Source organism: Panthera onca, chromosome Y, assembly GCF_046562875.1.
Source record: "Panthera onca isolate mPanOnc1 chromosome Y, mPanOnc1 haplotype 2, whole genome shotgun sequence".
Lineage (NCBI taxonomy): Eukaryota > Metazoa > Chordata > Mammalia > Carnivora > Felidae > Panthera > Panthera onca.
The window spans coordinates 23,098,921-23,112,482 of record NC_138358.1 but is presented as its reverse complement, the minus strand read 5'-3'; the positions used below and the strand labels follow the sequence as shown (position 1 = coordinate 23,112,482).

The following is a 13,562-nucleotide window of genomic DNA, read 5'->3' as shown; positions in this document are numbered from 1 at the left end:
GAGGTCTTTGTCCTACCACCAAAAGTGTAATCAAAAAGATTCTACAAGTACAATATTCTCAGAAACAAAAAACGAGAACAACAAAAAAACACTACAAACAACAACAACCACAACCACAACCACCACCACAACAGTATATCTGCTAATCAAGACTTTGTTACCTAGGGATAATACAGTATAATTAAAATTTACCTCATTGTCCTGCTTCTCATCACCAAAGATATCATCATCTACATCACTACCTGTGCCTTCAACAGCAAGAATACTGTTCCTAATGGAAGGTATCATGTAGAGCTGCTGGATCACAGAGTTCATGTAACAAGTGGCACCAGCGTTTTTAAGTCCCACAAATCCTTTTGATGGGCGGGGTCCAACAGGTGGTAGATATTCCCACTCAGTAAGTGCTTCACAAGCTGAGAGAAAAAAAGATTCTCATAACATGAAAATAATGACTCTGTTCATTGACAGCTGTGTTATGCTGATAAATTAACATTGGTAACAATTCTATCACTACTACAAGCCATTTTAAAGAGTACTCCAAATTGTTACTTCACTAATGTGTGTGCCACTACACAGATCCATTCTAAGAAGTACTGAGTCTGTATTTTATTGATGTTGTTTCTAGGACCATGAGTAAAGACAGCCTACAGTTTCATCTTGAGGAATTAATAAGACAGTATATTTGAAAGGTCTGTCAGAACTGTAAATCACTTTACATTATTCACTACTTTCCAAAAACAAAAAAAATCCTGAACATTAATCATTATCTGGGTGATAGATTAGAGTATATTAAACTGCAAATTATATAGAATAAATAAATAGAATAAATAGAATTAGATGGATCTTGATGTGCTGTTAGATATATTATTAAATGTAAAACCAAACAACAGAAAGTGAAGAACAATGTGTGAAGTATATCCCAATTTGTGTTAGAAAGGAAAAATGTAAACACATACACAAAGAAAGTTAGCACTTCCAGTGTTAAGTTGTGGTCTTTTTTTTTTTTTTTTTTAATGTTTACTTATTTATTTTGAGAGGGGGTGGGAGAGAAGCAGAGACAGAAGGACAGACAGAATCCCAAGCAGGATCTTCACTGTCATTGCAGAGCCCAGGGCTCACAAATTGTGAGATCATGACCTGAACTGAAACCAAGAGTTAGACACTTAACTGACTGAGCCATCCAGGCGTCCCATGGTAAGTCTTTTATATGTGAATGAAATAACCAGAAGTTTCATAAGCTAAATTTAGAAAAACAAACCTAAGTTTCCAAACATTTCTCTATATAGATTCCACAGTACAAAAAGTTTAGCTAAAAACTCTGCAATGTGACTGAAAACTTTCTCACACTCAGCAAGGCCAAGACAGTCTCAGATGCAAATAAATAAATAAATCAGTGAAGACATTCTTGAAGTATGTTGTGTTCGCAAATCCATGGTTTGCTCTTAAATTAGATACTATGTTATTATTTGTTATTTTATTTATTTCTCCTTTCCCTTTGTGTTTCAGTTGTAATAAACCTATCTAACAGAGATAACTTACTATGTCATCAGACTGATGTGGGCATTAATTGACTAAAATGTACACAAATGTTATCTTTTTACATTCTCATTTTCAAAAGTTTAACTTTCTTAAAACTCAGATTAAAATAACACTGAAAAATCTCAAAGTGAGGGCTTGCAAATCTTTCCATTCATAACCTTTAGTATTCCATAACATCATTTTACATTTGATAAAATAAAACAATTTGCAAAGTTACTTGAAACACTTAAATGAAGGCATTTAAATAGAATTTGAGAACTTTTCTGTATGAAGTTTCTACACTTATAATAGTATTAATTATACACATTATTAAACTTATTAAACTACTTACTAGTTGCTAAAAACAAACACACAAATTAAACATTTTCTAAAGGAAAGAAAAACCCATTAATTTTAAACAAAGAGGTATCTCAACCAACAAAACAACTTAAAATACTTACTAGTTATTGCTGTGCCTATGTAATACATTTCAGTCAAAGAGTCAACTATCTGTTTGAGGTTCTTTACACAGCCAACAGCTAAGGCTACAAGCAACTCAAAACCAGCACTGATAGTAGCTGGTGAACTACAGACTGGAATAGCCTGCTCTGCTGGCAGTTCTCCACTTCTCATACATTGTAAGTAAACTTTGGAAGCAGGAAAGATGAAATCATCAATTAATTCCTAAAGAGGTGAAAAAAATAGATGACATATTATTAGCAATAATATATTCTAAAAAAAAACCTCCCTTGGAAGGTAGTATTTTTATACTATTTGAGAAAATTAAACATCTTTTTACATTTTGTTATATTAAAAAAAATTTTTTTTAATGTTTATTCATTTTTGAAAGACAGAGAGAGGCAGAGTACAAACAGGGGTGGGGTGGAGAGAGAGGGAGACACAGAATCTGAAGCAGGCTCCCAGCTCTGAGCTGTCAGCACAGAGCCCGACACGGGGCTTGAACTCACAAACTGCAAGATCATGACCCTAGCCAAAGCCAGACACTCAACAGACTGAGCCACCCAGGCACCCCAAATCTTTTTACATTTTGAAAACAATTTTGGATTTTCAAATAACAAAATGAAAGTTTTCAAAGCACTATTAAACACACAATTTTAGAGCTATTTTAAGGAACAAAAAAGCTGACTACAAGAAAAACATTCTAAATAAGCCTACACCTTTAAATAAATATGAACTAAAATCTTTAATGAAACATTTTTAATGTTTATTTTGGATAAAGGGTGAGTGTGTGGGGGGGAAGGGGAGAGAGAGAGGGAGAGGCAGACACAGAATCTGAAGCAGCCTCCAGGCTCTGAGCTGTTAGTACAGAGCCTGATGTGGGGCTCGAACCCACAAACCATTGCAATATCATGACCTGAGCAGAAGCTGCATGCTTAACCGACCAACTCACCCAGGCACACACCAAAACCTCTCACCCTTTTTTTTTTGAAAGAGAAAGAGACAAAGAAAATGTATTTTCTTCAAATACAGTATATAATACACATAATATAGAAAATAAATGTTAATCAAGTACTTATGTTGTTGGTATGGCTTGTGGTCAACAATAAGCTATCAGTAGTTAAGTTTTTAGTGTGTCAAATAGTACATGTGCATTTTCAATTGCCTCAGGGGTCAGTGCCCATAACCCTCGCATTGTTGAAAGGTGAACTATAATTTTAAAATCTCTTGAATTAAAGGCGGCACACATTTATTTAAAAATCACCATTTTATGCTAAGCAAAATAAGAGAAAGACAAGTATCATATGATTTTACTCCTGTGGAATTTGAGAAAGAAAAGAAATGAATATAGGGGAAAAAAGAGAAAAGCCCACACCAAAAAACAGATTCTTAAGTATAGAGAACAAACTGATAGTAACCAGAGGTGCAGGGTCAGGGAAACATGGGGGTGGTGAAATAGGTGATGTGGATTAAGGAGAGCACTTCCTATGATGAGAACTGGGTGTTGTACAAAGTGTTGAATCAACTATGTTATATATGTGAAACTAGTATTACGCTTTAGGTTAAAACTGGAATTTAAATAAAAACTTAAAAAATAAACAAATCGGTGTAACCTTTGAGATCAAGGTTTTTATAAGGTAAGTAACAAAGATGGTATCTCAAAGAAACTATTGTAGAGCTCAATCAAACAGATTTGCTAACAAACAAATGTTTGTTAAAAGGTCATGATAAGTAGGTATAGTGCTAAAATTTAGAACTTACTTTAATGAGATTAGCACCTCCTTTTTCACAACCAATATGATACTTTTTCTCAGGCGTTTGAAAGGCTAGTAGCTCTTTTGTTACCCCAAGGTGACCTTCCAAGATTGGCTCTTCAACACCCGTTTCACCTGTGGTTTTAACATTATCCTGCCAAAATAAAAATGTTAGAGATCTAACTCATAGGAAAGGAGAACAAAAAAAAAAGAAAGAACAAAAGGGAGCTGGAGGAAAGTGAGATCTCAGATGCAATTACTCCCAACCTTTCCATTCATGTGATTTCTTCTTCCTACTGCAGCACTCTTTGAACAGTAAATGTGGAAATTTGCCCCAAGAAGATACTGGCCATGTCTGCAGATCATTTTGGTTTTCACAATTGGGAAGGGAAGATACCACCTAACAATCAGAGGCTAAAGTGTTGGTCAACATCCTATAATGCACAGCACAGCTCCTCAAAACAAGGAATAACCTGGTCTAAAATGTCAATGGTTCAAGGTTGTGAAATACTATTTTGGAAATAGGCTTCACAAGCCTCTAAGAGAATGCTAATCTGCAGCCAAAAGCTATACACTTCAGAAATATACTCTCACAGAACTGGTAAAACTGGTATAAGGTACCAAGTGGTTAAATGTAAATGGCAACTTATCAGACTGTATTATTTAGAAACAAAAAATCAAGACTATTCATTAAATACAATAATAGATAAAATAGGCCAAAAATATCAAAGTGGAGAAACACTGAACATTAGCTTTCTGTCTCCCAACTGAAGTAAAACATTTCTATAAAACTAGTTTTATGTTCTATGAATTAGGAGTTACCTAGTAATGAAAAGTATACTCTTATTTTTATTATTCCCAAGGATTTTTTGTTTAACATACGCAAAACTATCAGCCCACTTTTAATAAAGCAGAATATTATACCACTTACCCTAATCCTTTGGAGCCAATCTATTTCACTGTTCAGAAGAACTTCAGCATTGGGTACATTAATATTGCTGTTGTAAGCGTAGTTAAGAAGATGCCGCAGAAGAGTGAAATAGTCACCTGAATGTTTACCTCTCTCTCTTGCTGTGTTCTGCAATATAATTATGTACTATGAATTTGCAAAGTCATGTTAAAAATTCATGTTAATTAAAAAAAAGTCCAGATCAGAAAGTAGGAACATCTATCTAGCAAAGACATAAAACATAAGGAGTTTGAATTACCTTTTTCCAAGAAAGTTTTATAAAAAGTAAAAGTCAGTTTACAAACATTACAGAAATTATTAGAAAATATTATTTTATTTACTAAGCATAAACCAAATTTTTTAAAAAAGATTTTTTAAAAACATCAATCTGTACATCCAATATGGGGCTTGAAATCAAAACTCTGAGTTCAAGAACTATATGCTCCACTGACTAAGCCAGCCAGGTGCCTTGCCTACCAAATCTTAATAAAACTTAAAACTGTAATTTCCTGAATGTTCTTGGTTTTAAGAATGAATCATATTGAGTCCATTAAAAAATGTCTTACCCCCAAAATGGTAAAGAGCAGAGTAATGAAGAAAAGTAGAGGTCTGTGTCCCATGCAACATCTGGTGCACATTAAAAAAAATTGCTCCTGCGCCAACTGACGAACAGTTCTGAAATGAAAACATTTTTTATTTAATGTATTACATTAATGAAAAAAAAAGCTCCAATACACACTGGTTTATCTTTAGCAGGGGAGATGAATTAATTGGAAAATACAAGGCAGTGACTTGTAACTCATTAAAAATGAGATAGCAGCACAGAACAGATAAAAATAAACTATTTTTCAGAGAGTGAAACTTCAATCTATAACCACAGCTTGGAAATTAACTGGTTAAAGTTTCTTGCATTATGATGTGGGGGTAAGGTTTGCTAAAAATGAAAAGGGCAAATATACATGAATAAAACCATTATCTGCAGGATATCCTTTAAATTTTATTTATTTTGAGACAGAGAGAGAGAAAGAGAGCAAGTGAGTGTACAAGTGGGGATTCTGACGTGGGTCCTACCTCACAAACCATCAGATCATGACCTGAGCAGAAATCAAAAGTAGGACGCCTAACTGACTGAACCACCCAGGTGCCCACAGGATATCCTTTAAAATGTCCCTTGGAAAAAAAAACAACAAAATCTTGCAATAACCCAGAGCCTCAACAGAACATGGCATATAGTAATGAAAACTATTTTTTTTGGCCTCATGAAGAACTGTTTCAACGATCTGTACTTTGAAGCAAGTAACTCAAAACAGATGAAGCCATTTGTCATTTTTCAATGGTTGTCAAAATGATCATCAGATGAGAAGCAGGTGTGTTACTTGGGAAATAGAGAACTTCTTCAAAATACACATTCTTCAGCCCAATCTATACTTTCTGATTCAGAAACTCAGAAAGAGAGGTCCAGCAATCTACATTTTAATAAGGAATCTTAAGGATTCTGATATACACCAAAATTTAAGGATCATTTGAATACTATATTGATTATATATTTTCATCTCATTGAGGATTTTTAGAAACAGTCTGTAATTTCAGTACCAAAAATTTCATGTAACTTTTATTTATTTATATCTTCAAAAATGTTGAATAATATGTTGATCTCTCTGGAATATTGTGTTTATGATGATGATTCTGAAACCTACATAAGAGGTATTCTATAGTTACCACGCTGGTAAAGACTACTTGTTTAAAAGCTAGAGGTCTGTCTGCAATTCCCATTAGAAATGAGACCTTAAAGTTTTCACAAATTTGGGAAAAGCCTTACCGTTAGTTGGGATAAAATGAAGGCAACAAAATTAGCTTAAAATCTATGAAATCAACAAAGCACAAATGCCTCAGTCAACTTTTGAGCTTTTGGAAACAACCAAAGTGCGTGTTAACAAAATCAGATCAGAAAAAGACTTCAATAAAGCACCCATCCAGCAACACCCAGTCTCACCTGAATCTGTGAATGTACAAAAAAACATCAACCTACTGATGCCTGTGCAAATCTGCCAGTGCCTGAACTCCATACAGTCTGCTTTACTCAGAAAATGTGCCTAATTGGCATAGTTCTCCCTTACTATCCTCAGTGATAAGATTCAAAACAAGACAAAAACAAGTTGTTTTTTTTTTTTTTTTATCAGTTTATCAGTGATAAATCCACTTCTGTCTTTTTGATTTCAGGTTAAATGGTGATCTCTTTAATCTTTGACAAAAGCAAAGTCTTTCAGGCTTTATAAATGAAGAGAAATATCCTGGTATTAATAGCCTAACACATGTTTAGGTGTTAACTGGTGGGTAAAAGGGCATTATAAATTACTTGTATTTGTGGATAAATGCCACATTTCTTTCTTCTTGACAGCTGCTAGATTCAAATTTGAAACAGAACATAATTAATGCCCATATCCTAACTTTAAAGTATTTTCTCAACTGGTAAAAATTACTACTGAAGTTAATGCCTTAGGAATGAAAATTCTGCCAACCCCTACTATAATTCTTGAAAAAAACTTTTGGGTTGCTTGCTGGAAAATCATTAGCACCTGTTGTATCACAAGAGCAATTATGTATTGGGAGAGGAAAACATAAACATCAGAATATGAATGATGTGGTGTGGTGTTTGAATAGACATGTATTCCAATTCTAGTCCAGATTAGTTCCCCAAATACCAACCAAGGATCTAGTTCTGTGCTCCTCTTCCTTCAATTACCTTAGAGACGGAAGCTCTTATTCACACATATTATGGTTTCACAAAATTGTTAATAAGCAATGAATAAAAAAGAAGACAAGGAGAAGAGGAAATAATATATAGTTCAGTTTTAGTAAGCCAGATTACTAGCCAGACTTCAATTTATGTAGTCTGCCCAAATGTAAACTCACACAACTTTTAAGGATCTTAAAATTAAAAGTTCCTCTGATTTACAAATACCAAAGATGGGATTCAAAAAAACCTCCAAAATACATCTAAGTACATCCACATAAATAACTTCCTTCAAAATTTTCTGCAGAAGTGGTTTAATACTTTTAAAGAATTCGCAGGTGTCTCATAGTACACTGCTCAAACTCAGAAAAAATGAGTACACACTGAAAATATCTGATACTTGTCATTTTTCTGAAGGAAAAAAAAAAACAGCCCAAGAAAATAACTTGAAATGTTAAGTCAAACATATCACCTCCACTCAAAACACAGCAATCACTTCCTATTTCATATAAGTCAAGGTGCAAGAGAACAGCGCTGCAAATTGTAGATATATTTGCAATTCCACCTTCAGTTGTTACCACGGACTTAAAATAAAATCCAAAATCCTTACAATGACCGATAGCTTTACATAATCACACACATTGCTAGTTATCTCTTACCTCATCTCTAAAAATGTCCCCCTTACTCACTCAGTTCTAGTAACAATGACCTTGTTTTTCTACTAGGAGGTCAAGAAGACGTGTCCAGAACTTTTACATATGCCGACACTTCTCTAAACCTATGTGTTCATTCCTTTAGTATTTCTTTCAGGTACTTAGATGAAAGTCAATTAGTTAGTGAAATATTTATTTCCTAATTATCCTATCTAAAGTATCAAATTTTATATGCAGTACATGGATTCACTTAAAAACAAACCAAACAAAAAACTGACATCACTAACAAAACAAAAGCTCAACAGTAGTGAAACCAAGTTAGGAGGTTAATATCCTATTTAAGTATTTTTATCAGGTTTTTAATGGGTTAAAACAAACTTCTTATATGAAAATTTGGAAATTAAAAATAAATAATGCTCAAAAAGGATAGAAGCAATATTGCATAGCAGCCAGTTCCAAGCTCCTGTTCCTCTATGGAAACATCAGAAACCAATCAAAAACTTACAGAACTCTTGAAAAACCAATCTGTATCAATCAAACAAACACCATATAACAAAAATCACAACTTAAAAATGATAGGAAAGTTTTTTGGTGCTCTCCCCACCATCTACTCTGTGTGGTATAAGTCCTTCAAGATGGCAAGCCACATTCACAATGTGAGATCTTGTTCCTGCTTCTGGATGGAGCAAAGAAGACCTTATTTGTAAACTATTGTGTTTGTGGCTAGTTTATCTAAGGCTTCTGCAGAACTGATGTACACAGAGAACACTCAATTTCTGTTTCTTCAGAACTCACTTATGGTGGAAAAGACAATGTAATGGGCAAAAACATCCTATGGCAACAGAAAAACCCAAAGCTCTTAGGAGCAAAGATTATAACTGAAACCTATAACTGACAAAGTAGCAAGACCTAGAGAGTGTTTTTGGGGAGAGAAGTCAGGACTTTGAAAAGCAGCCAAAAACACTGAAAGAAAAGTCACATTAATAGGATGGGACAAATACTAAAAAAAACATGACAGTTAAGCTTTCACCTCAGGCTAATATGTAGGACAGTATGATCAGAGAGTGAATGATGAAGCATGGTTACAAATGTTTGCACAAATGTTTGCATAAAGTACTAAAGGAATGTACTATTAATACAGTTCCAATGTGTAAAACAGATTTTTCTTTGTACTTTGCCAAAATACTGGCACAACAAAATTTTTTTTAAAAAGCTGCATTTATTTAAGCAATTTACACCCCATGTGGGGTTCAAACTCATGACTCCCATATTAAAAGTCGCAGGCTCCACTCAATTAAGCCTAAGCCAGCAGGCATCCCTGGCACTACATAATTAACTCTCCAACATCAAGAAGAGCAAGTCTGGAGAAGAGGACAGATCTAATTTCCAGTTATTACATGAATTGTAAAATTGATATGTACCATTTTCAGGGGGAAAAATAAAAAATTATACAAAGGGATAAAAAAGTATGGCGAATTCAAAGAAAAGAAATAAATTAACAGTGTACCTCAGGAAGCTAGATGTTGAACTTTCTACAAGATTTGAAACACTCATAAACATGATCAAACCACTGGGGTACAAAGGAAAAACAAGAATGTATGACAAAGTTTTATGAAAGAGATAGAAAGTGTTAGAAAATTGAAATAGAGATTCCTGACACAAAAAATAAACAACAGATATAAAAAACTCCACAGTGGCATTCAAGACTAGATTTGAGGAGGCAGAGAAAAAGAGTAAGATAACAACAGATACAATCTAGTATGAGGAACATAAAGAAAAATTTAAAATGTCCAAGGAACATGTGACATACCATGAAGTAAACCAAAAGTCCCAGAAGACAGAAAGAATATTTTAACAATAATGACTGAACATTCTTAATTTTGATGAAAGACATGAAAATACACACCCAACAAAGGCCACAAACTTGAAACTGGAAAACCTGAGACAGAGTCACAGGGAAATACATTATAGTCAATTTACTGAGAGCCAAAGACTAGATTTGAAAGCATAAAGGATGAAGCAATTTGTCATACCTAAGTAATCTTCAGTAAGATTTACAGACGATTTCTCATCATAAACTCCCAATCAAGAAAGCAGAATGACAGATATAAAGTGACAAAAGAAAAAACTATCAACCAGTACAAAACATCTTCAATGAAGAAATTTCAAGATAAGAAAAAGTTAAGGGAATGTGATGAAGAGCTGTCCTAAAAGGGCATCCTACAAACGAAATGAAAACACACTAACCAGTTATATGAAGCCATATTCTGTAAACAACTGTGGTAACGGTTAACTATATTTGAAATACAAAAATCAGCACTGCTCTGAGCATGTAGCCTCTCTTACTATGATACTCATGGATTTTGAAGTTTATTTATTTATTTTGAGAAGGAAAGCATGAGCAAGCACACAAACAGGGGGGAGAGACAGAGACAGAGAGAGAATCCTAAGTAGGCTCCATGCTGTCAGAGCAGAGGCAGATGTAGGGCTCAGACCCATGAACATGATGAGATCATGACCTGAGCTTAAGTCAAAAGTCAGGCCCTCAGCCGACTGAGCCACCCAGCCTCCCCTTACTATGAGATTTAAAAGGCAAATGTAAGAAACAATTTTACATCTATGTGAATGGTCACACTAGTGTTTAGAGATGTAATCTTCAACAATAAATATACAAAGGAAAAGGACTAAAATGGAGACAACGGTATTTATATGTTAGTAAAACTAACTTGGCATTTTTCAAACACACTGTTCTTATTCAAACTAGGACTGTTTAAGTTTAGGGTATTAACTGATATTCTTGGGATAACAACTTAGAGCCTATAAAAGATAAATCAATGACTATTAAGTCATTATTTATTTACTTTTTAAAAAGATTTTATTTTTAAGTGATGTCTACACTCAACATTTGTGGCTCAAATCCACAAATTTGAGATCAAGACTCATACACTGCATGTTATACCAAATGAGCCAGAGAGGTACCTGTCATTCATTTACTTTAAATTTAAAGAGATTACACTCTCCCGTTAAAAGGCAAAGATTGCCAAAATGACTTAAAAAAGAATCACTTATGTCATCTACATGAGGCTCACTTTAGATACAAAGACACATAATTAAAAGTAAAAGATAATTTTGGAAGATAGCTGAATAGAGTTCCAAGATTCCATCTCCAAGCAAAAGTTGTGTCATGTAACAAAAGCAAATATTCTAGCAGCAACACATGTGAGTCAGAATGGTCAGTTAGGCACTATGTCCTCCAAATATCAGAGATACGTGTTTTGATTTTTGGTTGCTGCTCCTGGTAATACAGTGTAAATATAGAGGCGGGAAGTCATTATTCAACTCTCACTCCCACTGGGGAAACCACTCTGCTCTGGCTTAGCACTTCCATAGCATTAAAAAGGGCAGATGGATTTTGTCACTAACTTTTCTGATTCTTCTCTTTTCTTATTCTTCTCTTCTCTTCTCTTATTCTTCTCTTCTCTTATTCTTCTCTTCTCTTCTCTTCTCTTCTCTTCTCTTCTCTTCTCTTCTCTTCTCTTCTCTTCTCTTCTCTTCTCTTGTCACATTTCAGGATTAGGACATTCAATAGCAAACACATATATGGGGGAATTTAGAAAAGTCACTATATGTGCTCAAGGAAGGGAAAAGGTTCAGAAAATACCTATGAAAACGTACAGTTTACACCCCAGGTTGATTATGAGAGCAGAGACTGCGTACAATAATAACAGCAATGACAACATCAAACACCAGCAAAACTGTGGGAAAGGGAAAATCTGATTTTCAGAAATACAACACTGTATATTTCTAATGTCCAGGTTTCATCAAAGAACATACAATGCATAAATTGCCAGGAAACTATAGTCCAGTCAAGAAAAAAAAAAACACAAGTCAACAAAGATGTCCCTGAAAACAATCAGATACTGACTTCAAGAAAAAAAAACAAAACAAAAAAACTGTTTTAAGGATGCTCAAAGAATGAAAAGAATGAGAACATCAAGAAAGGAGGTATGTATAAAATTAAAAACAAAACAATGAAGAGGCAGAAAACATAAAAAAGAAATCCCCTAAAAAATTATGCAGCTGGAAAGTATAATACCTTAAATGAAAAATCCATTTTAGAAATATTTAAGTAAGTAGATTTAATAGGTAGATTAAAGAAATCATCAAATGTGAAGATAGAACAATTGTAATGATTGTGTCAGAAGCAGAAAGAATAACTGAAAGTGAACAAAGAGTCCAAGTGGAGGAAAAGAGACAGAAAGCAGCAGAGATTATTCGAAAAAGACTGAAAGATTTCCTCAATTTGAGGAGTGAAGTGGACATGCAGTTTAAGAACCTAAATGAATCCAACAGACCCACATATACACGTGTAATATATCTGAATTATCAAAAGCCAAACAAAAGAAGAATCTTGAGAGCAGCAAGAGAAGCAACAAATCAGGCACACAGGATTCTCATCAAAATTATCAGTGGGTTTCTCATCAAGAAGGCTATGGTCCAAAAAACTCCAAGCGCTGAAAGAAAAAAAAAAAACCTACCAAGCAGAAATACTACGTCTGACAAAACTGTATTTCAAATATGAGGAAGAAATTGAGCTGTACACAGATAAGCAAAACCTCAGAGTTTGTAATGTAAAGATGAAACTATATGGTAACTTCCTCTAACTCATATCAATAGGCAGCCCTTATAATAACATGGAATTCACTGGAAAAAACTAAACTTCTCAGATCTTATTAAAGAAAATGTCTCTAGAGAAATGTAACGCAACACAGGAAAAAACAAGGATACCACAGGAAATTTTAGCCTCTACGACTAGTATCTATAACAGACAATAAACACAGCCAAGTTCCTCCTCAATAAGGTCTATTTACCTAATAATGTCAAGTTCAACTTTCAGCAAAATATAAAAGACACTAAAAGAAAAGTAAAAAACAAATTTTGAAGAAACAGAGCAAATATACCAGACTTGGAATTTGAAAATGTATAATTAATATACCAAGGGATCTAACAGGTAAAACAAAGAACATGTATGAACATGGGGGTGATGTAGACACAACAGTGGCAATTTTAGGAAACAACCAAATAAATGCTAATTATATATATAAGTCACTGTAACAGAAAGGAATGCCTGTGGTGTAATCAAAAGATTACACAACTGAAGAAAATAGCTGGTGAAGTTGAAAAAATGGCAATAGAAACTCTGAAAATGGAAATGCAAAGGGCAAAAGATGATGAGACAGAATACCAAGAATTGTGAGACAACTACAGAAAGTAAAACATATGGATAATGGGTATATAACAAAGAAACAAAACAAGGAAATTATTTTAAGCAATAGCAATGGAGAATTGTCCAAAATCAACGATACTCTAAATCAGTGATCAAGAAAACTGAGGCCACCATGAAAGATAATACCAAAACATGTACACATAGGCATTTTTTATGTGTCCAGAAAACCAAAGAAAAAGTGGAAATCTTGAAAGAAGTGAGATTAAAA

The 13,562-nt window shown here is 34.0% G+C and overlaps 1 protein-coding gene across 9 annotated transcripts in view; it reads right to left on the bottom strand.

The window, feature by feature from the left end:
• LOC145715080 (ubiquitin carboxyl-terminal hydrolase 9X-like) overlaps positions 1–13,562 on the bottom strand; it is a 173,803-nt gene that overhangs the window by 41,806 nt on the left and 118,435 nt on the right. For all 9 annotated transcript variants that reach the window (XR_014137099.1, XR_014137101.1, XR_014137100.1 and 6 more), the window contains 5 exons: positions 5,247–5,355; positions 4,663–4,809; positions 3,739–3,885; positions 1,980–2,202; positions 193–413 (listed from right to left, as the gene is read on the bottom strand). Coding sequence is in view for 5 of the 9 variants with exons in the window: in XM_081794666.1 (XP_081650792.1) it covers positions 193–413; positions 1,980–2,202; positions 3,739–3,885; positions 4,663–4,809; positions 5,247–5,355 (847 nt within the window). In the remaining 4 variants the exon portion in view is untranslated. The remainder of the gene's footprint in view (positions 1–192; positions 414–1,979; positions 2,203–3,738; positions 3,886–4,662; positions 4,810–5,246; positions 5,356–13,562) is intronic.